At 40.9% G+C, this 24,273-nt stretch overlaps 1 protein-coding gene across 4 annotated transcripts in view; it reads left to right on the plus strand.

The window, feature by feature from the left end:
• Nucleotides 1-5,426: 5,426 nt before the first annotated feature.
• Nucleotides 5,427-24,273, plus strand: part of farp2 (FERM, RhoGEF and pleckstrin domain protein 2) — a 34,688-nt gene continuing 15,841 nt past the window's right edge. For 2 of the 4 annotated variants that reach the window (XM_075484928.1, XM_075484929.1), the window contains exons 1-12: nucleotides 5,428-5,551; nucleotides 6,175-6,397; nucleotides 18,151-18,255; nucleotides 19,074-19,116; nucleotides 19,197-19,275; nucleotides 19,531-19,628; nucleotides 20,030-20,144; nucleotides 23,272-23,419; nucleotides 23,521-23,616; nucleotides 23,723-23,886; nucleotides 24,005-24,073; nucleotides 24,194-24,251. In XM_075484928.1, coding sequence (XP_075341043.1) covers nucleotides 6,197-6,397; nucleotides 18,151-18,255; nucleotides 19,074-19,116; nucleotides 19,197-19,275; nucleotides 19,531-19,628; nucleotides 20,030-20,144; nucleotides 23,272-23,419; nucleotides 23,521-23,616; nucleotides 23,723-23,886; nucleotides 24,005-24,073; nucleotides 24,194-24,251 — 1,176 coding nt within the window. In that variant the 5' untranslated portion in view covers nucleotides 5,428-5,551; nucleotides 6,175-6,196. Of the gene's footprint in view, nucleotides 5,552-6,174; nucleotides 6,398-18,150; nucleotides 18,256-19,073; nucleotides 19,117-19,196; nucleotides 19,276-19,530; nucleotides 19,629-20,029; nucleotides 20,145-23,271; nucleotides 23,420-23,520; nucleotides 23,617-23,722; nucleotides 23,887-24,004; nucleotides 24,074-24,193; nucleotides 24,252-24,273 lie in introns of all 4 variants that reach the window. The other 2 variants (XM_075484930.1, XM_075484927.1) reach the window with 2 other exon arrangements.

Below are 24,273 nucleotides of genomic sequence, written 5' to 3' on the forward strand. Positions count from 1 at the left end.
CGTCGGTCGGGTCGCGGGGGGGCTGGAGCCTATCCCAGCAGTCTAGGCCTATAGCAGCTTAACTATGGGATGTTTCAGGGTCATCTGAGCCATCTCTAACTATAAGCTTTATCAAAAAAGGAAAGTTTTAGTTCTAATTTTAAAGTTAGAGAGGGTGTCTGCTTCCCAGTCATTTACTGGCAGCTGGTTCCACAAGAGAGGGGCCTGATAACTGAAGGCTCTGCCTCCCATTCTACTTTTAGAAACTCTGGTAACCACAAGTAAACCTGCAGTTTGAGAGCAAAGTGCTCTGTTAGAAAAATATCCAACAATGAGATCTTTTAGATATGATGGAGCTCAGTCATTAAGAGCTTTTTATTTGAGGAAATTCTATTCTGAATTTAACAAGGAGCCAATGAAGAGAAAGCTAAAACTGGAGAAATATGATCTTTCCTGTTAGTTCTCATCAGAACTCTGGCTGTAGAATTTTGGATCAGCTGGAGACTTTTTAGAAAATTTGTGGGACAGCCCACTCCAGTGGGGACTCCAAGGTTCCTCATTGTAGTACTAGAGGCCAAGGAAATGTCATTTAGAGCAACTGTATAGCAAGACAAAGATAACAACTTCAGTTTTGTCTGAATTTAGAAGCAGACAGTTCTGAGTCATCCAGGTCTTTATGTCTTCACAACAAACTTGTAGTCTGACCAACCTATTGGTTTCATCTAGTTTCATAGATAAGTACAGCTAAGTATCATCATCAGCATAGCAATAGAAATTTATGCCATGCTGTCTAATAATGTTACCTAATGGAAACATGTATAAGGTAAAAATAATTGGTCCAAGCACAGAACCCTGTGGAACTTCATGACTTACTCTGGTGTGCGAAGAAGATTCTAAATTTACAAGACCGTATCAAATGCAGCACTGAGATCCAACAAGACAAGCACAGACACAAGTCCGCTATCAGAGGCTAAGAGGAGATCATTGGTAACTTTCAGCAGTGCTGTTTCTGTGCTATGATGCACTCTGAATCCTGACTGAAACTCTTCAAACAGATTATTTCTGTGTAAATGATCACAAAGCTGAGCTGCAACTATTTTTTCAAGAACTTCAGGCATAAAAGGGCAATTGGATATAGGTTGATAATTAGCTAACACTTCGGAATCATGAGTAGTTTTAAAAGCTTTAATTACAGCAACCTTAAAAATCTGAGGTATATATCCTATCAATAAAGACAGATTGATCAAATCCAATATGGAAGTGTCGATTAAGAGGAAAACCTCCTTGAACAGTCTGGTTGGGATTGGGTCTAAAATACAAGTTGATGGTTTAGAAGAGATGATTAGCTCAGAGAGATCCACTGGGCAGAAGCCGTCTGAAAACAAATCAGGTTCTAAAGACACTTCTAAAGCTGCTGTACTTGATGATACATTAGTGACAATAGTGGGAAGGACTCCATGAATCTTCTCTCTAGTAGAGAATTTTATTGATAAAGAATCTCATGAGAGTTAAAGAAATAACTCATGGAGCTCTGACTCTTTGTCAGTCTGGCTACAGTGCTGAAAAGAAACCTGGGATTGTTCTTATTCTCTTCAATTAATGATGAATAATAAGCAGTTCTAGTTTTACGAAGGGCTTTCTTACCTGTTGAGTACCGCACATTTCCTTATATGGAAAGCCTTGTCGAAATGGTGGGACGTTTGCATGTCGGAATAGCGGGATGTCAGAATGCCGGTTGCCGCCCGAGTAGGTTTGTGAACACTTTGAAAAAATCCAGTAGAATCTAATATCAAATTAAACTTAATACTATCGTATTTTCAACATACATGAATATTAAAGTAACCCACTACAATGATTTTATCTGTACTCTGCACTAACTGGGATAAAATCTCGGAGAATTCAGAAGCTTTATAGTCAAGTAATGTAAACTCAAAAGTTATCAAAAAATGTTCAGATAAGACAGTTACGAGGGAACACTGTTAACTGTTCACTCTCAATGCCATAAGTCAGCACAAGATCAAGGGTGTGATTAAGGCAGCGAGTCGGTCTGTGAACACTCTGAGAAAATCCAATAGAGTCTAATATAGAATTAAAGTTCATATTTAGGCTGTCATTTCCAACATCTACATGAGTATTAAAGTCACCCACTACAATGACTTTATCTGTACTCAGCACTAACTGGGATAAAAACTCTGAGAATTCAGACAGAAACTCAGAATAAGGGCCAGGTGGACGATGCACAACAACAAGTAGAAGAGGTTTTTGTGATTTCCACTTTGGGAAAAACTGAGAATCACACATTCAAAAGAGCTCAAACTAATCTTGGCTCTGGGACTGATGAGTAACCCTGATCTGAAGATAGCTGCCACTCCTCCTCCTGCCTGTGGTTCCAGGATGGTGAACATTTAAACAGTCAGAGGGAGTTGATTCATTAATGCTAACATGATCCTCCTGCTGCAGCCAGGTTTCTGTAAGACTAAATATATCAATATGATGATCACAAATCAACTCATTCACCAACAGAGACTTGAAAAGGAGAGATCTGATATTCAGCGAATCACATTTTATAGTTTTATGCTTTTGTTCAGTTATATTTTTTATACATTTTTGGAGGGACGGCGTTTCTCGATTTGCTCATCATGTGTTTTTTGATTTATTTAATTTGGGTGGTGTGGGAGCAGACACGGTCATTATGTAGTTTTTGGGGGGTAGCAGCAGGTGGGAAGCTACAGAGAAGTCTGTAAGACTAAAACTCTGCCTTCTGGTCTCAACCCTGGGTTGTCATGTTTTTGGATGACTAATAAATTCGTCCATATTTCTAGAAACGAGAGCCGCTCCTTCCAAAGTGGGATGGATGCCGTCTCTCCTCACCAGACCAGGTTTTCTCCAGAAAGATTGCCAATTATCTATGTAGCCCACATTGTTTGCTGGACACCATCTGGACAATGAGCGATTGAAGGAGGACATGCGGATAAACATGTCATCACTGGTCAGATTTGACAGGGGTCCAGAAAGAACTACGGAGTCAGACTTGATTTTTTTTTTTTTAATTTTTTTAATTTATTTATTTAGGCTTTTTATGCCTTTAATGGATAGACAGTTGGAGAGAGAGACAGGAAGCAGAGAGATGGGGAAGACATGCAGCAAAAGGCCTTCCGGTGCGGGACTTGAACCGGGGCCCGCTGCAGCGAGGACTGTAGCCTCTGTACATGTGGCGGCTGCTTAACCCACTACGGCACCAACCGCCCCAGACTTCGTTTTTTTTGTTGTGTCGTAACATGTCAAACCTTTGAAATTATAGGGGTACATTCTTTTTCAATAGTGTATTACAAGAAACACAAGATGAGACTCCTTGAACGCCCTCTAATAACCCTTTTAAAATGTCTCAAAAACTGAGGTGATCGGTAGGGGAGAATCACCAACAATCCCTTAATCTAGGACAGGATAAAAGCTGGTTACAAACCATTTACAAGCTGCGATACCTGCCAAAGAAAAGTTGTGCAAACATTCCTAAGAAATGCGCAAACTTTCTATGTTAGCAAGTTTAATGTTAGCACTTGTTTTAAAACATTAAGAGACACAATTTGCCCAATGGCGTACAAACTTTTTGGTAACAGTTACAGTCATATAAAGGATTTGTTCGCTCATTATGTTACAGTGTGGCAGTGGTCAGTGAAGCATGTAGTGTTGTTTTCTCTGTGATTTCCAGTGAAACTTCTTGTATTTTGCATATTTCTGCTGAGAGTTTCTGAAAGCCCTCCATTTTTGCAATGTCGCTGGTTGACTACTGAGAGCCCCTTAGATATTTCAAACTCTTGTCCACTACAGGGATAGCAGGTGTCAAATCTCTGATTCACACAGAAAAACTTATGATATACATGATTATCTACAAGGAGTAAATCGTATTGACTTAGATCAAATATGACAAAAACACTCTTAATTTGTCAATCTTATCATGATCACTCTTTCTTTTAGACATGTTATGTACAGAAACACCACAGCCAACAGTCGCAGACAATTACAAAACCATCTATCCGACTAACTTCATTACACATGGGCGCTGTGACGTGGTCATGGGCTCTTTGAGGATAATGAATGCAGATCAAAAGATACCTAGGAGACCAGCCAAGTCAGTCAACCCAGGTTCTATCTGCCATTACTCTATTTAGGGATTATCTTCATCTCGCTATGACATGCTTTACATCTAAACAAAAAATAAGGAAAATGAGAATAGGACATTTGAGCAACAACATTCAGTCAAAATGGCAACCACGCTATGACATAAGAGTTGGACTAGCAAAAATGATTGATGTGGACTGTAAACAGATACATAGCCTTGTGAATGGCCAGTGACTTCTACTGCATGCTGGAAAAGCTCCACTCATTCATTTCTTGGCATTGAAAATCAGTTAGCAGGTGAAAAACAGTGAATTAAATAGCTTATAACATTTCCAGCTGCCTTGTATGGATTTACATTGTTAGAGTATAGTTATATTGTGTTGCATTAATACATAACTTATTTAAGAATTACTTTTAAAATGTATATGTGTTTTTTACTTTTCCTTCTGTCAAATACACAAATGTGATGTATGGGAAAACTTAAGAAAAATACATTAATAAATAAGCTCCTCGAAGTGCACAAAGGGCTTGACCCCAAACTCCAGCACCCTGAATTTGGGTCAAACCCCATATATCCATGTATCCAACAGTCCAAATTTTTCTCTACATTGAAACCTACATTGTCAGATTTAAATTTTCAGTGTAAAAGATAATGTCATTAAAAACTTATTGGCTTAAAATATTTTGTTTGAACACTTAATTCCTCAGAATACAGTCATTTTCTTTTTTAAATTTATCCTGGCATTTTTCTTCGCTTATTACTCTGCTGAGACCAGCAGGGGGAGCTCTGCCACAAAGTGAAAAGGGACCCCTGCCTTTCCACTTCTTCGGGTCGCTCTGGTTTCAGTCCTGCTTTTAAACTGGGTCTGGTTCATTAGTTTTTCAGGAATAATGTGATTCAACTATGTTAAAAGACGGTACTGGACGCACGTGACACGCGCGGGCACGTGGTACAAATGTTTGGAGAAATGTGTTTCTATATTTGGACAGTTAAGGAGAAGCTTGTGATCATTTAATATAATCTGCATGTGGAACGCTGTAGCCCAGTTTCTATATGTGAGACAAATCCATAACGCCACCCCAGAAGCAGTCTGGCAAAACAAGCTTTTTATTTTGTCTCAGTGAGTAAACTCGGGTTCCTTCGACAAGATGTTTTCAAAGTTTTCCTCAGTGTTATATGAGTAAAAGCTATGTGTTTCACAGTGTGACTTTTTTTTTTTTTTTTGTCCATCCAAGAAATCTATTTAAAGTCAACGAAGGTAAATCTTCGCTCGCTCCACAGTCTACTATCCGTCGCCACATCTGAACCAATAGTAAGACGAACGAGACTGTTTCAGCCAATGACAAAGTAGTGTGAGTGCGCACTCGTTTCGGTGACGAGGACCATGGACTGGAGTAGTGACCTACTCGTTGTTACAAACTTTTAGCGTTTTGTGTTATTTTGGGCAAAACGGTAAGTTTAACACTGCCTCGTGGGGACATTTTCGTGTTTTGTTCTAATTTCGTTACTTTTTATTTTAGCGAAAACTCAGTTTAGGATTCAAACTTCGGTTCGCTACTCGTCGGTATGGTTTTATATTCGGTTGTATACTCCGGTTATGAAAACTTAAATAAACCTCACCTTAGTTATTTAAATGTGCCTATCGAGTATTTGTATGCTTATTTCATTACAGTTAAATCTTTAAAAGAACAGCATTAACTTCATACTGACGAATATGCGTTACACGGAACTTTAGCGCCCCAAAAAAGGAAAAAAAACGCAAAGTCGGTACGACGTGGTTTCTTTTCATATTTCGGGCCGTTGTCTGCAAAGCTTCAACTTGTTGTAGAGTCTATCGAATACCATAGTAATGTCTTTTGCAAATATTAGCTGCTGATCCTACATATGTCAACTGTGTGCTCCGTGTGTATGAATGATCCTCACATGTCCACACACTGCTTCAGACATGAAGCATGCAAACCTCCAGTTAAACTGGTCAAAGCAAAACACAAGAAATCTGAAGAAAGGGATGTTTCCAACGCTTCGTTGTGTTTTAGTTCTTTGCATTGATTTAATGTAATTACTGTATTTTGCAGGAGTCGGTGGCTCTGAGGAGTCATGGGGGAACTAGAGGGTTCATATCGGGTCCTGCAGACCCCCGGCACACGGCTGGGAGCCCAGTTCAATGCTGGCATCAGCACTCTGGAGCCGGGCCAGAGCCTCAGTGGCAACATGGTCAGCGGGAGCAAAACCCATGGGCGAGGCATGCAGATCCGTGTATATGGGCTGGACGACTCCCAGGAGTTCTTTGAAATGGACGTAAGTTCCAACTGTTGCACATCGTCATTGGTTTTCCTTCACCCACTTTTGTTGTTTACTCTTGGATAACCTGGTGTTTCTTACACAGCAGGCTACATGACAGCTTACAGTCCTTGGTTACCCCACTTGCGTGTGTGGCTTGGGTTGGTGACAGCTGCCATATGGCTTTGGTGCTGAAATCCCTTCCTTCTTAAGGCCTCTTATTAGGGCAACTTAGTATAAATCACCAGGGCACGTTAAAGTTTCTTGGCTATGATTTCTGCTCTTGGACTGAGTAATGTTATTAGAACTGGTAGTTTTCCTTATTTTTTTACACTGTCTAGTTACTGGCTGGTTTCTGCTGATTAGTTTTGAGGAAAGATTTTGGTGAAATACATTAGCACGCATGCACATTCTTTTCAAATGATTGCCAATAATTGTATTGTTTTCACAGAGATAACTTTTGAGAACCAACCTTTTTTTTAAGATTGGCTGTGGCTTTGAAGAAACTTTTATGATCCACGTTGTTGCACTGCTCTCCTGTTTTTACTTGGCAAGTCGCAGAAGGAGTAATTCAGCAGGCAAATAGGAAGCAATAAGGAAGCCACTATATCAGAGTGTGTTTCCTGCCGTTTCCTGTGGACAGAAGAATAGCCACGCGGTGTCGGCACAGTGATTAAATACCCAATTCAGTGGCCGATTGATGGAGAAGTACAATACTGGACCTGGCAGCTGCTAATTGTGTTAGAATAGGCGGTGTATTTATACCGCCCTATATCTATCCTAAGTCCTGTGCAGCCACAACAATAACTGTTCTGGCAGATGCAGTTCGGGAGCACTGCTGAGACAGACATTTCATAATCTTATGCACCGTATGTTGTTTCAAAGCCTTAAGCTAAGCAGATAGAAGTTTAATATCGTATGGGAGTAGTCACCTGTGTTGTTTAGTCCACAGAAAAAGTAATGTGAAGATCTTTTTCTGCGTACGTAAGTTTTCAGAAAATATTCTCCCCTCAGTACTTGCCGTCTATAGAACTTGGCATGACAAGTGCAGCGTAGCTCTGGACATAGTGTTGGTAGGAGGTGGCAGACAGAAATACATAGCTGTAAAAGGAGAATGACGGCAGTCTTGTTGTCAAGCAGACTGCAGTTGGCCAAGAACAAGATGGCCCTCTGTGAGGCTGTGTTGTTAATCGGCAGTGCTACATATTTCTATTCATTCATTCAGAGTAGTCGTGGGTTGGTGGTAGAATAGTATTTATCTCTATGTGCTGAACGGCTGCACAGTCAAATACATCAGACAGAGCTGACCGTCATTTTCATTCAAAAGAGCTTCTGTGGTAATTTGACTAGTTCCTTTAAAGAGAAACAAAGCGGTACAACTTTTATACTCAACTGTAGGTTTGTCCTCATGGAGTCTGAATGCAAAAATTGCATTGTGGAGTGTTTGCAGGTTGTGGCCATGAAGTAACTGCCTCTCCTCATTGTGGGGACTTCTGTTGCTCAGCAACCCAAATATTGTATACTGTACAGTGGTGTACAATCTAATCTCGTACTATATGTTGTCACTCACTCAGCACAGTTGCGTGTACTCGCACAGTCCAGCTACGGTTACAGCTCAACTTGGCCATTTAACTTGTCCTAGTACACATGAACGGGAGGGGAATCGGGTTATTGGCTGAAGCATGTCCCAAGCTGCTGCGCTGAGGAAGGAGGAGGTGTGAGAAAATGTCCAAGATACTGCGCCACTTCTAACTTTATCTTTAGGAGATAATCGTACATTTAGGTATGCGATTTCACTGCACATACGTTGTCCTAAAGTTACTTGTGTTTAGTCATCTGCCAAAAGAAACAGAAAAAGATGTGAATGTGAGCAGGTTTTATTGGGAATTCAGCTGCACTTGTATACACTTATTACGCTTTACCGTTCTTACAAAAAGGTAGAAGTTTGGAGCATGCACAGAGCACCTAGGTCCATTTGAGTTTAGCTGAGCATATTGGCTACAAGCAGGAGTGAATTGATCCCTAAATGCATTATCTGGGTGCGTTATTCCAGTTTTGAGAAGCACAGTTTCTGTCAGACCAACATGTTTACATTCATGTCAAAATTCTGGTTTTGATCAGAATAATGCAATCATTTATATATTTTTTTTCTTTCTTGTTTTATGTGAACGCGCTTACTATAAGGTGGATCATCGATGCACATATGTGACAGTTGCAAGGCAGCCTTTTATGTCTTTCTTACTGTTTCAGTTTGTAATGAATTAATATAGAGGTAAAAACATGCAATGTCATAGGTCAGTAGAATTTTTTATTTTTTTATTCTAAATTAGACAAATCAAATCATAGAGCGTGTCCTTTGATCTGTTGGCCTTCGTCTGCTGAGCATTCACCTGGCATGGATCATCCAGCGGACATTTGCTTGCATGGCTCTTATCCACAGGCTCCTCCCACAGCCAGCACAGGAGAAAGCTCGGCCTTGTGGTTTGTGGACAGGGAGGAAGGCCCATCGGTGCAGGGAAACACAGGCTTCTTTTATCCAGGCCCTTCGCTGGCCTTAACTTCCAGCTCAAAACTCGCAAAAAATGGGCTGGGGGGGGTGTGAAACCTAGCTGTGTGAAAATGCAGCCGTGGTGGGAGGGGAATCGGGCAGGCCTTTGCTTTAGTGTTAGCAAACAAGCACATAAATAGCAAGGTTGACAGCGAAGTGGGTAGAAAAGAGGGGGGAGAAGTAGGGGAACAGTTTCTGGTGTTAAAAGAGCAGTTCAGAGGGAGCAGTCGTGGCCAGAGCAAAGTTTGAGGTGGGGGAGGGGACACACGGCAGTGAAGCCATGCAGAAAGCCTTGGAATTTCAACCCCTGTGCTGTTGCAGAAAGATTATATTCTTTTATCGGCGCAAGATGATAGAGCTTGTGTAAATCAGTGGCTGTGTGTCATTGCTCTTTAATCTTTAAACTACTCATACATAGATGGACGGCGGTGAGAGACAAACGGTGTGAAAAGTAAAATGAAGCATGGCATTGTCTCTTTAATGTTTTTACAATAAGTGATAGATTGTACCTTATTGCACCAAAACTGGAGTGTTTGGATTTAATTATTATTTCTTAAAATGGGTACAGCTGCTAAAACCAGCCGATTAAAGCCCCTAATATTGCGTGAAGTAGCGGGTTTATCATCAGTACTCTGTGAGCTAAAACTTACTGGTCCAGTAAACCTCAACCTCCCGGAGAACAGGCTTGTCACTTTAACAACATAAGGGATGCTATTACCTGTATCCTGCTTGCTGTGCTCAATAATAAACAGACTGTTAACTGCTTTGACTGGCCTGGTACACACAGCAGGACAGAGCAAAAGATTCCAGCTGTCTTGACTAAAAGTTTTTTGTTTTTTGTTTTTAAAAAAGGAAAGAAATGGATCAATTTGATTTAATTGTGCCCAGGAGTTATAGATAGAACCTCCATGTGAGACCCTGCTATACATGTTTCTCTGTATAGAAAAATTTGCACTGTGCCCATTTTTTGTTGCCCCAACCACAGCATCCTCAGTGAGAATTGGCACGTACACCCAAATCTTCAGCTTCCACAAATGCCAAGCTGGAGCCAATCAAAACCCGCTGTGTCTACAGGGTCATTTGACACAGGAGTGAATGTTGACTAACTCTTTTCAATGCACTCAAAAGCCAGATGTGTGCAGTTTTTTTTTCACCAGTGCAAATAGGGCTCCAGATGAGCGTAGTTTGGAGCAGCACAAACGTCTGGTCGTCCACGTAATGGATGAAGAAGAGTTTTGCTTCTGTTTCACGTACATGCTAATAAAATGAGTTATCTTGTTTGTCTTTACAACCCCTGTAGCAAAGAAGTACTTTTTGGGTTCATCATTGAAAGCACTCGCACTGTTCTACTATACACTGAAGTGTTGGAACAGTTCAGTCTCAGTGCTTTATTTTACAAACAGTCCCTTACTCTGCACTTTATTGATCTGATTACCATTACAGGTCTGGTTGCCATTTGAAAGTCTGCAGGGAGTAATCAGCTACCAACTAAGGACGACCCACCTATTTTTTTTATTTGTTTTAGTTTATTTTTGCTTTGTTTTGGAAGCCGAGTCTGGAAAGCATCTGGGTTACACAGCAGACCTGAACAGAAGGCACACTCAGTGGGGTTACATGGCACTGTAGATTAATGGCAAAATTACAATAAGACTGATTTATTAAGTTCATGTAGACACCTTAATTTGACAAGAAATTGAATCGGATCGGATTAAGACTCCGAGATAACTCGGTTGATAGTCACACTAAACCTGCTTGTAGACGGTGAAGCACGTGGTGAATTGGACTTTGCGTTCTGCGCATGCTCAAGTTTTTTTTTCCCAGGGTCATGACCCGGAAGTCAAAGGAGACGATATTAATGTTGTTGTCGCCGCCGTCGGAAAGAAACAAACAACGCGATGGAGAATGCGCCGTTGTGCAATAACCATGCTAATAACAAACAAAAATATAGAGGGACGTAGCTTCATCTTGCTCTTTGTTCGCCAGCTTTCTCAAATGCCTGAGTTTGTTGTTGTTGTTTGTGGTGAAGAGGTAAACAGGAAGTGGCTCTATTAGCAATAGTTAAAATGGGTACAGCGCCACCTATCATACCGGGGTACGACACGCTTTGTGCCAATGATTCCATTCATTCACCGCCATATATACTTGGATAATTGCCCTTGCTCAAATAAGGAGCAGAATCCAACTATTGACCCATCCCACGTGACGTCACAACAAAAGCGTCAGCCATTTTGGACGTGAAAACGAGTAGTCTACCACAGCCAACAACGGAGGAGCGAGGAACATTCAAAGTAAAATATCGATTCGATCAGTAAGGTTTACATCATGCCGGCATATTGTTGCGCGCCTGGGTGTACCAACAGTCAGCAGACGAGGAAAGATTTGTCTTTTTACCGGATCCCCACTGACCTTGAGCGACGGAGAAGATGAGTCGCGGCGATCAATAGGAAAGGCTGGCAACCTTCAGTATACCAGCAGTTGTGTAGTGACCACTTTGTTGGAGGTAAGTGTTGAATAAAGATATATAACATATACATATACATGCAAAATAAAGATAAAGCCTTAGAGGGATTTTCCACGGCACACCAGATGATCTCTCACGGCACACTAGTGTTCCCCCGTGCCATTTCAGGGTTGCCTTTCTACTAGATAAAACATAACACAGCGCCTTTAGTAAAGCACTACGACTTGGTCATTGCAATTCTCGTAATAGCAAGATTATAACACCGTGTCAACGGGTTTACATGTCGTTTATCCTGGTGAACAACGTTAAATGAAAAATGTAAACAAACCTTAGCTATAAAAAGATGGCGCCCACCGGCTCCAGGGACGATCCACTGGTAAAAGGCAGGTCACATAGCCCGACACAATATTTGTAGGCATCCAAACTCTTGTATGCCTTTAGATCCTTTCCCGTGTATGGCGATGGGTTTTTTACAACATAAATATAAAGGTTGTGGGGGCCGAAGTCGGGTGAAGACGAGGCGGTGGCATGCTGTCGGAGGTCTGTAAACAGCCCTAGTGGAAGCAAGTACACGTCGTTTTCTAAACCTCCAATTTTCAGCTTCTCCAAATACCTCTCCCTCTGCTGGCCCACTAAATGCCTGACCTCGCTGGATAGTGGAGTTTTTTTTTGCATCTTGTTCTTTCTTCTTTTATTCAATTTTCAGTCTCTGTATCGTTACTGTTACTATCGTTACTCGCAAATCGTTGTCTTCTATACGTCCAAAATGGCGGTTGCTTTACGAAAGTCACGTGACTGGGAAGGGTCAATAGTTGTAATCAAATTAATCTCATCATGTAGACCCACTGTGTGACTCGTACAAGCCCAAACACACACATGCTGTCAGTTGGGATTCTTCCAGAGATCACCGCCATTAACTGATAGTTTTAAACCATGCTAACCGGTCTTGCAAGGCACACCCAAGCCAAGCCCTCGATTAGAACTGGGTTCAGTGATATTTGGGTTATAGCTGTGTTTTGTTTTTGTTTTTTTTCCAGCCTTCAATTTCTATCCAGAGTATGGCAGCCCTCCCCCGCATCTTTTAAAACTCTCTCACTCGTACCACCTCCCCAACAAACAAACACACACACCGCCACACCCAGGAGAAGATTGGTCAACCAGAGAAACATCTGTTTGTCATAATCCTTGCTGCTTTCAGCTCTTGATTTGGTGGCCCACTGACCTTGCTTGGTGCTCAGAGATGAGACTGTGGTCTAAACCACAAGTTGGGTGCGAACAAACAGAACTTGATCACGTCACAAATTACTTTTAGGTTAACTTTGCTATCGGACCAACAATTACATAATAACATTATTCCAATAAAACATTTATAGTGACTAATAAAATTAATATTTTTGAAAGTTTTCGTCTTTAAGTGTTTCTCCATGTTGCTTTTTTTCTCTCAGCTTTTTTGCTACTGCACATTCAGGGATGACTCTGCCTGCTTTTTAAACAGTGCTCATCTCTCAAGATTAAGCGGTGTTAAGGGAAATCTCATCTGCACAAGTCTTCACTGTGATGAATTACCACAGAACTATGAGAAAATCAGCCGTTGCTTTATTATTCCCAGATCGATATGTATTCGGACACAAGACAAAAAGTTTAATTCAAAGTCTCTGTGGGTTTTTTTTGGGAGAATAAAGAGCTGCTGGAGTGTGTCATCAACAAAAAGAACAGATTTACCTTTCCTATTCTTGGTGTGCATTAGGGACAGGATGTCACAAGGCCATGGCACAGTTACTGCGACTAAAAGGATTTGCATGATTGCTGTTGTTGCTATGTCTACTTTGTAATACTGTCTATTAGCCTATTTGTCTCTAATTGTGTTTCTTTTTGACAAAGGAATTACACCCAACATTACAGATCACAAATTCCACAAATACTGAAATCTGCCATCATTAGTGTTAACGTGAACAAAACCACATCAAATATGTGAGAAATAGAAATATTGAATACTGTTTGATTGGATTGTTGATGATATGATGCATGTAAAGCTGCATCCTATTTTTTTTTTAATATTGTTATGTATGTGTGTGTGTGTGTGTGTGTGTATGTATATATATATATATATATATATATACACACATTTGCATCAGTCTGAACTTTTGAAAAAGAAATAAAATAAATTGGCTCAAAACTCAAACAAGTGTGTTTAAGATTGAAAGGTCTCTGTACCAGTTAGTGGGTCTACATAATGAGATTAATTTGATTATAGCTAGAGTTGGATTATGCTCCTTATTTGAGCAAGGGTAATTATACTTGGATATATGGCGGTGAGTAAATGGAATCATTGGCACAAAGCGTGTCATACCCCGGTACGGTAGGTGGCGCTGTACCCATTTCAACTATTGCTAATAGAGCCACTTCCTATTGACCTCTTCACCACCAACAACAAACTCAGGCATTCGTGAAAGATGGGGAATGAAGAGCAACATGAAGCCACGTCTCTCTCTACATTTTTGTTTGTTATTAGCCTGGGTGCCAGCCGAACTTAGCCCCGCCCATAAAATTTTTGGTGGGGAAGTTCGGTCTGGCTCTGCTCAGTTGGGAAATCATTATGCCCGACATCGAATCAGTCGACCCAATCAGATTGTCAGGGCGGGCTTTATACGATGATGGACAGATGATCAACAGGGACATTATCGACTACGTCACTAAAGAGCGTTTGGTTTGACTTCGTTTGAAACAAACATGGCTGCCGCTGGAGAGCTAGGGTGTGTAGATTCTGCCATCGAGTCTGTTCTACAGGATCTCCACATTGCATTCATTTTGAAAGACGAACAGAGGAACGCGATAAAGGCTTTTATCGATAGAAAAGATGTTTTTGCCGTCCTTCGTACAACAAGTGTGTGTCGCTTAATCTACGTCACATACTACGTTGCTCTGATTGGTTGTAGGTCTATCCAATTGAGCGAAGAGGCATTTTTTCTCCTGGTTCGGTTAAAACACGCCCCATACTCAAATCTCTATTGAGCGGTATCAGACTCACATTCTGACTAGAATCGTGAGTATGACGTAGTCAGGCTACATGGTTATTGCACAACGGCGCATTTACCATCACGTTGTTTGTTTCTTTCGACAACAACGGCGACGACAACAACAGTAATATCGTCTCCTTTGACTTCCGGGTCACGACCCCGGAAAAAAATCTTCAGCATTGCAAAGTCCAATTCACCACGTGCTTCACCGCCCACAAGCACGTTTAGTGTGACTATCAACCGAGTTATGTCGGGGTCTTAATTCGACTGTGAGTAACCCGATCCGGTCCAATTTTAGTCAAACTTAGGTGTATACATTCACTTAATAACTCAGTCTTATTGTAATTTCGCCGATTCTTTCAGTGCCATGTAACCCCACTGAGTGTCTGAGTGGCCCAACCAGGACTCCTTCTGGTCACATTGAGGCCTGAAGCTAAAGTTTGTTCCAACATCCCCTCCGTTACAAATGGATGATACAAGCATTCAGAAAAGTTAGGGCCTGACAAAATGCCATTTGAACTTGTTTTTTTTATAAATGGCACAAATAGCAACCTAAATCATTTTTATCAATTAATAAATGTGAAATAAATGTGGGTCACAAAATAGGTTACCAGTTAACTACTACTAGTTATAATGATGATGATATTACAGTCTATAAGTGTTGTTTTTACAATTATATATGCACTTATTATATAACTCTTGCTAATTCAGACTGATATTTCAGTTTTTTGATTAATTTTTTTTTTTTCAGATTTAGTTCCGTCTGTCAACAATGTATCAAATTGCCACATTTCTGTTGACTTTACTCTGAGTTGTTTCTTTAAGCAACCTTAATCCCTGCTTTCCCGGTCTCTAACATCATCAGCTGTCAGTCAGGACAGACGAATGCTGCTGCTGAAGAAGAACTGAATCTAAAGCATCCCACATGTGGACCTGGACTTCTGTCATGTGCTGAATTGCAGCTGAAGTTGATCTTATGGCCACCTTTTTACATTGACTACGTACTCACCTCTGAGTGAAGCTGGAGGAGCTTCTTTTTTTCTTTTGTTTTTGCCAGTTTTAAAATGTTGTTTAGTCTCCATCTCTTCACCTGCAGCAGTGTCCTGCTCTGAGCAGTGATTGTGGTGATGTGTGTGTGTGTGTGGTAGATGTCAACCTCTTCGCTCTCCTCTCAACTTATGTGACTTTGGAGGGTGTGGGTATGATGAGCAGTGGTTTGTGGGCCACATTTCAGGGGGGGGGATTCCCAATGACGTAGCGGGGAGTGTGCTTCGGCTGTGTTTTCTGCACTGGAAACTAGTTCCCAAACCGACATGAGCAAACAAAGCCTTGCATGTAGATTTACACAGTCATTTGCACTCGATGTGAAAGTACACCACTCACACAGTAATTAGAAGGTAAATCAAGTAAATTAATTCACGTTGGGCGAAATATTTCGATTGGCGACGCTAGCATGTATGTATTACGCGCAACCAAGCAGTGGTCAGTGCTGTGAGATTCGGACAATGCCTGGGTCACCAGGAAAACGCTCCCACACACTTATTTATGTCTCGGGAATGCGGGGATACACTTAATTTGGCCTGGGGGTGGCATATCCCTTTAAAAAAATAAAAAAAAAATAAAAATGGAATGGAATTTGAGACTAACTTTGTTTGGCTGTTAGACTTTGATGCATCATCTCAGTGGAGCAATGGCATTAATGAAGGAAGGGTATGATGGGAACCCTCCAGATGCTGATGGTGGATGAGCAGTTGGCAGAAACCTCTGATGCGGCTTCTCGGGCACCAGGAAAGTCAGCCTGATGACAGAACAGATGAGTTTTAAAGAGTGGAAATCAAAGTGACTGGGTGGGAATGTGGTGGGCAGGAAGACCATTGGACCAGAGTAATGACAACAGATTGAGAAAGATGTTTGACAGAGTGCGCAAGTGACAAAGCGTCCGATCACTAGAGCGTGAGTGCAGACAAGAAGGAACAGGTCCTCCTTATTGAACTTGCTCATAAGCGTCATTCTCAATAAATAAACAGCTGTTAACAAAAACCACCAAAATTGTGACTCTTCCACACAAACAAATCCCAATATCAGTGCTGAAATAATGTACTTGCTGTATATTCATGTGGATGAGTAGAAAAGGTGATTTTCAGTATCGCACCTTGTTAACTGTTCAGTAGCTGTTACATATCTGTGAAAATGCCCCCTCCCCCTCTGACTGAAGATGATAAAGAGGATTGTGTAAATTTGATCAAGCTGCCTCTCCTGTCCAACCTTTCTGCTTAAGAGTTAATGAGTAATATGAAGGAGAGGCCTCTGAAAACATTGTAGACCTTGCTTATGGGGGCCACACTGCTACTACGGAAGAAGAAGTCATTGAACGCCTCAAATCAGCTATTGGCTTCTTTTCTTGCTAAGCCACCTTCCCCTGTATGCTGCTGCTTATTAAAAGAACACTTTTTTTTTTTTTTTTTTTTTTTTGCGGTGTATATGGTTGAGTTGTGCGAGACTCATTATTGCTACTTGATACTGCAATTTAAGCTTCAAATCTGCCGTCTGCTGGCTTGAGTTTTTTGCTTTTGTCTCTTATCTTGACTTTCACTAACTTACAGCAGAATGAGGTGTACGGTTAGCCTGAAAGGTCACTTGGTAGAAATGGGTATTAAGTTATGAAACAGTTGTCTTATGAGTGAAGATGTTGGTTTTGCTCCAACTGTTGATAAAGCACTGCATCTGCCTAAGGCTCAGTATATGGTTACACTGAATCTTCGGTCAAACCGACAAAATGCCTCCAAATGTTTTGTACATTTGGCCACTGATTTGATGCAGAATACTTGCTAATGTCGGTGTGGATTGTGTTGGCTTTGACTCAAAGGCAAGCCAAAGTATTTGAACACACCAGTTTTTGTTCTGCTGTGATCAGATACTGTGAATGTGTGGAAAAAAAGAGACATTTTACAGCAGATTCCTGCATTTATGGATGTTGTGTCAGTAGGTTTCACCTGCAATTTATAGATTTTTCTGAATGCGGAGCATGTGATGGTATCAAAGTAATGAAAAGTCTAACTACAGTAAGGCTCACATTACTCTTTGGGCTGTAATGCTTTACTTTAGTCGATGCAAAGCATTTCTTTTTATAAGGCTTTTAAAAATACTTTTTTACATTACAACCAGATGTTTTAGGCTATAATTTTCTCAAAAAGACACAGGCTAGAATTCCAAACCTCAAGTGCAGTGTGTTCCTAGTACATAGTAATTAGTTCTTCGTTTAGTGAAAACAAACCCCTGAGCCCTGAGAAGGTAAACTTCGGCTGATTTCCTGCCTGTTATTTTTGCTACAGTTTGCTCAGAGCCAGGGAACAGAGTCGTACAGTAGGACACATTTCTGCAGTTCACCCGCTCGTCATCCAAGGCGAGGAAACTATTGAAGTCAACAGATGGAACGTAAGCAGCCATAAAACACAATGAAGTGGATCATTTGCAGACGGCAGATAGTCTCTGACAGCCACAGACAGCCTTTATCCAGGGTTCAGTTTGAGCACTGCCAGGGTCTTCCCCTCTCCGGCCCACTCTGACGGTCTCTTTCTGTGGACCTTCTCCATTGTTTTTTCACTTAAACCATAATCATTTATCTAGTTTTGGAGATCTTAAGATGTATCACAAGAGGGCTTGAAAAAAATTCTATGGTGACACAGTTATCAAAAGAAGTAATTCATCCTATTGTGTTTTGTCTTCTTTCTCCCCCCCCCCCCAGCCAAAAGCTCTTGGACAAGTCCTCCTCTCTGAGGTTTTCCACAGAGGCAACCTCATTGAGAGTGATTACTTTGGCCTCGAGTTTCAGAACATGCAGATGAACTGGGTACGTACGCTAGCAATAGTGTTTTTCATTTCCTTTTTAAAGCAGACGTGTTGCATATGCAGTAGCTTACAGCGCATGCAAATTGAATGATAGTGACAGATGCTTGAAAGGTTAAAGGTCACAGCTCGATGACGAGACTCGAGTGAAAGAGCAACGTCCTCTTTGAACTTGTTTCTCAGTTTTAGGTGGTATTGTTTTCACTGGACTTGAGTACTATATGATCGTTGAATATATTTAACTTGTCGGGCACAAGTTCCTATTCTCAGCTGTCAGAGTTTCCAGTTTCTTTTTCTTCCAAAAACATAAAAGGAATGCAACACCACCTAGAAGTTTTTATAAACCATCCCAGGAGCTATGAAACACACCATTCATCTCCTTCAAGAATGCAACTGCTATTCAATTCAATTTAGCATTACATATGAAAGCCAAAAGATATTCAGTGTTACGTAAAGTATCAGTACTTCCCTTGAATATGTTTAGATGATAGACACACGCAAAGGTGTAGCTGTAAACTGAGTAGAACTATTATTTTCGCATGTAAATGTCACCTGATGCACATTTCTTAATACATCTAGAGTGTTGCACATTCCTTTGTGAATCAGGCCCAGATGTAATGGGGCCGAGTTAGCACTTACAATAAGGCAGCGGAGAAGCCAGTTTATGCAAACAGCATTGCAACGTTTCTCTACCGTTAAAACGCTCGCATAGCGTGTGATAAGGTCATAGTTGAGGAGTCGTATCGAGTTTTGTTGTCGTCGCTTTTCAAATTTTGGAGCCTTTGATACTGTGAAGATTAAGCTCTCTCCGTCTCCTTTTAGGTTTGGCTGGAACCCACCAAACCCGTTGCAAAACAAGTCCGAAGTGAGTAAGCAGAAATAACAGATTCCTCCTGATGAAAATGCGAACATGCTTTTATGATCTGCTTTCATCTTTCTTTTCAGGACCAGCGAATACGCTGTTTAGACTGTCGGTGAAATTCTTTCCCCCTGACCCCGGTCAGCTGCAGGAGGAGTACACGAGGTCAGTGACTGTAATTTCCTATTGGATATTACTTTCAAGTCATGCTTGTGTTGAGGAGCTTTAGAAACTGAACTGTTTTTATATTTCATTTCAAAAGCTCATGATTTTGAATTTAGAGCATTTTGGAATTATAATACTTGTCCCCCAAAAAGACATTTCCGGAAATCTTTATTACTCGAAAAGGCAGACTTGTGTGTTTTTAAGTTGAAATGCAATAAAGTTTGTGTGACACTGTGTACTTCTGCCCCCCCTCAGATACCTATTCTCCCTGCAGATGAAAAGAGATCTAATGGAGGGCAGGTTGATCTGCACAGAAAATACTGGAGCACTGCTGGCCTCTCACCTTGTTCAGTGTATGTTTTATATTGTGGTCTGTTAACTGCAGAAGTGGATTGTCTGCTAAGTCAGGTTTTGTTTGATAGATATAGTACACTTTGAATTTATTATACCTGTCTAAGCCACATCTGTTGAATTAATGACTGTGGTTCAAACGCATACCGTTTGTTAAATTAAGCGCATACACATAAAAGACCAGTAAGCACACACTTTAGTCCAGCACATAACTTATTCATTTGCATGTAAAGGATTTATGAATTACTCATGCAATCAGTCAAAAGCAACAAGTGCTGTGGTCGTAAAAGATGACGAACCAATACGTTGCTTGATCAACAGTTTATTGCAGCTCTTCCTATAAACATTTACTCTTATTCTGTAAAGAAAATGTAATGTTTTTCTCCTTGTATCCCAACCCCAGCTGAGATTGGTGACTACGATGATGTAGCAGACATGGAATTCCTGAGGATAAACAAGCTGTTGCCTTACCAAGACAAAGTACAGGAGAGAATCATGGAGTTCCACCGCAGGCATTTGTAAGTTCCCCTCCTCTGGTCTGTGTGACGGTATCCTTGTGTTTCTGATCTGGAGCTTAATCATCTGTTTGTGGCTGTTCAGTTTGTAGTTGGTAGTAGTGTCTCAATCTGAACTGCTCATGTTGAACCAGAGTTCCTTTTAAAGGGTGTAGCGGTCGTATTGTTGTGCAGTATCCTGTCTCTGTCAAAGAATGGACCAGTAAGGTCTCTGCTGCCACACAATTGTTCCGTTTTTTGCTCAAAAGAGTAAATGTAATTCATTGCTTTCTTCTCGTGGTCATGTTAACCCAGTTTATTGGGATGTTGACATATCTGAGTCAAGAACAGGAAATCTCATCACTTGAGGTCACGGCCAGCATAGTATTGTAGGTCAGTGGTATTAACCTGCACGACTGTGCTAAACTTAATGATGCTTTCCTATTTTTAGTCTCACTGTCCTGAAAAACTCCCTCCCTGCTTGTACATCCCTGCTCCTACAGAAACTCCTTCTCCTGAGCCTTTGCTGTTGCTGTATCTCTTGTGTGTAAAATGAGAGATAACAAGAACGTAGGTTTCGATGTTGATAAATGCTCTGAGCTATATTAATACAAATCTTGATATGAGAAGCATAACGGCAAAAAACAGCTCTTTTTAACCAGAAGAGCCAATCTCCATTTACAAAGTTCAAGAGTTTTGAGCTAATGCCTGTCCAATTTCTACTGTAACCAGTTGTTTAAATTGATCCTTTTTGGCTGGATAAACATACGCAGTGCAGAAGATTGGGGGCTGTTGACTTGCTGCTGTGAAGCACTTCCTGTTGGTTATGGGGGATGTATGTCGTCTGATGTGCAGCAGTGTGGTTTCAGCTCTTGACTGAATGTAGTGCACAAATCAACTGATCAAGCTTAAGTATTTTGTCTTTCAGTTGTGCCGTACAGTGAAATTTATGCCAAAGGTAACATAAATGGGTTCTTCACCAATTCAAACGCCCTCCAAAACATGCAGATTTGTCATGTGTTTATTCTCGGTGTTCTGGAGGCTATTGCGCATTCAAAACCGGTCCAAAAAGTACCACTAAATACCAGTGGACATGCCTGTAAATATGATAAGGTAAAGGGCAAACTGCGATTCTCTGAAATGATCAGAGTAGTTCTTTATTTTTGACTGCACTGCAGACGTCAGCCTCACACAGCGGGACTGGGAGCGAGCTGTGTCTTTTTGTCCACAAGTCGTTGCCCTGTCAGTGCGACAGCCTCCATGTGAGACGTTGCGGTCGGTAAACGTGCTGTGAGCTTTTCCCCCTCCATCAATGCCCCCTGAGTCATTTGACGCAGGACTAAATGCCGGTTTCTCCCATTGCACTCAAAGGCCAGATGGTAGTGGATATTTGTGGCTGTTGTTTTTCTTTTCTTTTCTTTTCTTTTTTTTTTTTTTTTCAAACCAGGGTTAAAGAGGGCTGTAGTGTGCTCACTACTTTCTCTGTGATACATGGCTATATGTAAACATGCCAAAACCGGAAGGGAAAGAGCCACTGGGCACAAGACGTACAGGATGTTGTATACAACGTTCTAATGGGTTGTGTGGTTGTTGTCATGGATTTTATAGTAAAAGTACTGGAATTTAGACCAAGACGTTTAACTGCAGGAGAGCATATTTGAAAGGGATCACTGATGTTGCATTTCAGTTACATTTAGCTGCTTCCAGTATTTGGCACGGCTCATATTCAAATCATGTTGTACCTGTTTTATGTGGTTTTATGTAGAGCGGTCACTGTGATCAGGTCACTTAACTGGCACAACGTTGCGTTCTTGCTAAATATAAGAACAATAACGTTTTGAGTTTTTTTTTTTTGTTTTTTTTTCTCAATTTAGAGTTCATATTCCCACAAAAGAATACTGCTTTTCCCACCACCAGCCTGTTTGGAAGCGCATAACTATCCAATGGCCAGTAGGGGCTCTTTTCAACCCAATGTGTTAGGCGGCTCTAAAGACTTTTGCTAATCTCTTCCCTCGGTTGCTCGTGTGGAAGCACAAGCAGAGAGTTCCCTGGCCTAATCCTTTGCTCTGGCCGGTCTATTAGCCATGAGGCCAGTGGGGCAGGGGAGGGCTCTAAGGAGATTTTACTGCTTAAAGGATGAACAAAATTAGAATGGAGTGATGATTGGATGGATATGTCTTCCTAACATGCTGTTTGTGTTGTAATCACATGGTTTTAGATGATGCTTGTCAAATCCTCGAAGTTGTAAGGGATTTAAGGTCACACCAACTTGACATACGAATCATGATACGATCTTTATATTAAGATTTTATATGGTAAATCTTTAGGAAGAAATGGACAGTCAGTTCAGTTTTCTAAATGAAATGTATACAGTGATCAGACTTAACTTTTTCACATTGCAAACTGTATATTTAATACCCGAATTCCTGAGACTAGTTTTGTTTGATTCGTTGAGAAATTATGACAAGTGATTGAAGGCGGTTGGAGATTAGAATGGAAGTTTTCTATGCAGACTTAATGCGTCGCATGACTTTACATCCTCATCCTCCATTTTCTCAACAGGTTGCGCATTTTTGGGGTGTTACACAACTCTAGAAAAGCTCTGGGTCAAAGCGGTTTGTGCCGCACATCATGTGGAAGGCTAATTCAAAATGCACGACATGTTGCATCAGAGATGTTAAAAAATAAAAAAAAGTACGATTAAAAAGAAGTGAAGAAGACACGATAAACGCATTTTGACACAGTAACCAAACTGAGTGGAGAGAGATGAAGTGCCAACTAATAGTTTAATAATTAGCAATAATGTTTTAAACTCCTTCTGTGACTGGAGAGTTGGTGAAATGCATTACAGAAGTTACTCTGAAATTCTGTCTCAGTTTGTCTGTTTATTTAACTGAAGCTTTTTAAGCTTCACACGTCGGTATTTTTTATAATCAGTTAGTGACAGAGCACTGCACATCTGACTGTTCTTCATTGTTTTGTGTAATTTGGTCCAACACACAGATAAGTTTTGAAAAGGTCCAATAATTTATCCTTGGGGAACTCTTGTACTACTATTGTTCTACAATAACAGCATGGAGAGGACATAGTGCAGACATAGTGAGTGTTAATGTTTTTTGTTTGTTTGTTTATTTTGTTTTTTTAACACCAGTGGCCAGACTCCTGCTGAATCAGATTTCCAAATCCTAGAGATTGCCCGTAAACTGGAAATGTACGGCATCCGCTTCCACCCAGCGGCTGATCGGGAGGGTACCAAGATCAATTTGGCTGTCGCTCACATGGGGCTTCAGGTGTTTCAGGTAATTACCACGTTGCCAGGTGTCCTCTGTGAGCATAAACTCACTCCCTAACAGTGTTACTGACCACGATGGGCATCTTTTTGACTTTATTTCTCTCCTAGGGCAACCTAAGAATAAATACATTCAACTGGTCCAAGATTCGAAAACTGAGCTTCAAAAGAAAACGATTTCTGATCAAACTGCACCCAGAGGTCCATGTAAGTTTGCATAGAAAGACCACCGTCATAACCCTGAGAATGGACACCCTGATTTAAAATTCATTATGATGGACACCATGCTGTTTATTCTTTATCTTTATCTTAGGGCCCCCATCAAGATACACTCGAATTTATGATGGCTAGTCGAGACCAATGTAAAATCTTTTGGAAGATCTGCGTGGAGTATCACTCATTTTTCCGCTTGTTTGATCAACCACAACCGAAATCCAAAGCAATCATTTTCACTAGAGGTTCTTCCTTCAGATACAGGTATTGTACTCAAGACACAAGCAGACCTAGGGCTGTCTTCTACTCATCACCATATATACATATAGTGTCTTTTAACATCATGGCTTTCAGTACTTTAATTCAAAACTCTGTCTGTCAGTGGAAGGACTCAGAAGCAGCTTGTGGAATATGTCAGGGAAAATGGAGCAAAGAGAACCCCTTACCAAAGGTGCGTGTTTGTGTTTACGGAGCCTGTTGGTCAGAAGAAGAAGGAATTTTCCCGATTCTTAAAAGATTCATGAATCCACGATAATTCTGACATGTTGGTCTTTTGCCGTCTTTTGTCCAGGAGGAACAGTAAAATAAGAATGTCTGCTCGCTCCTTCACAACAGATGTGCCAAAACTGGTAAGAGGAGCAACTTAATGTG

Source organism: Odontesthes bonariensis, chromosome 15, assembly GCF_027942865.1.
Source record: "Odontesthes bonariensis isolate fOdoBon6 chromosome 15, fOdoBon6.hap1, whole genome shotgun sequence".
Classification (NCBI taxonomy): Eukaryota; Metazoa; Chordata; class Actinopteri; order Atheriniformes; family Atherinopsidae; genus Odontesthes; species Odontesthes bonariensis.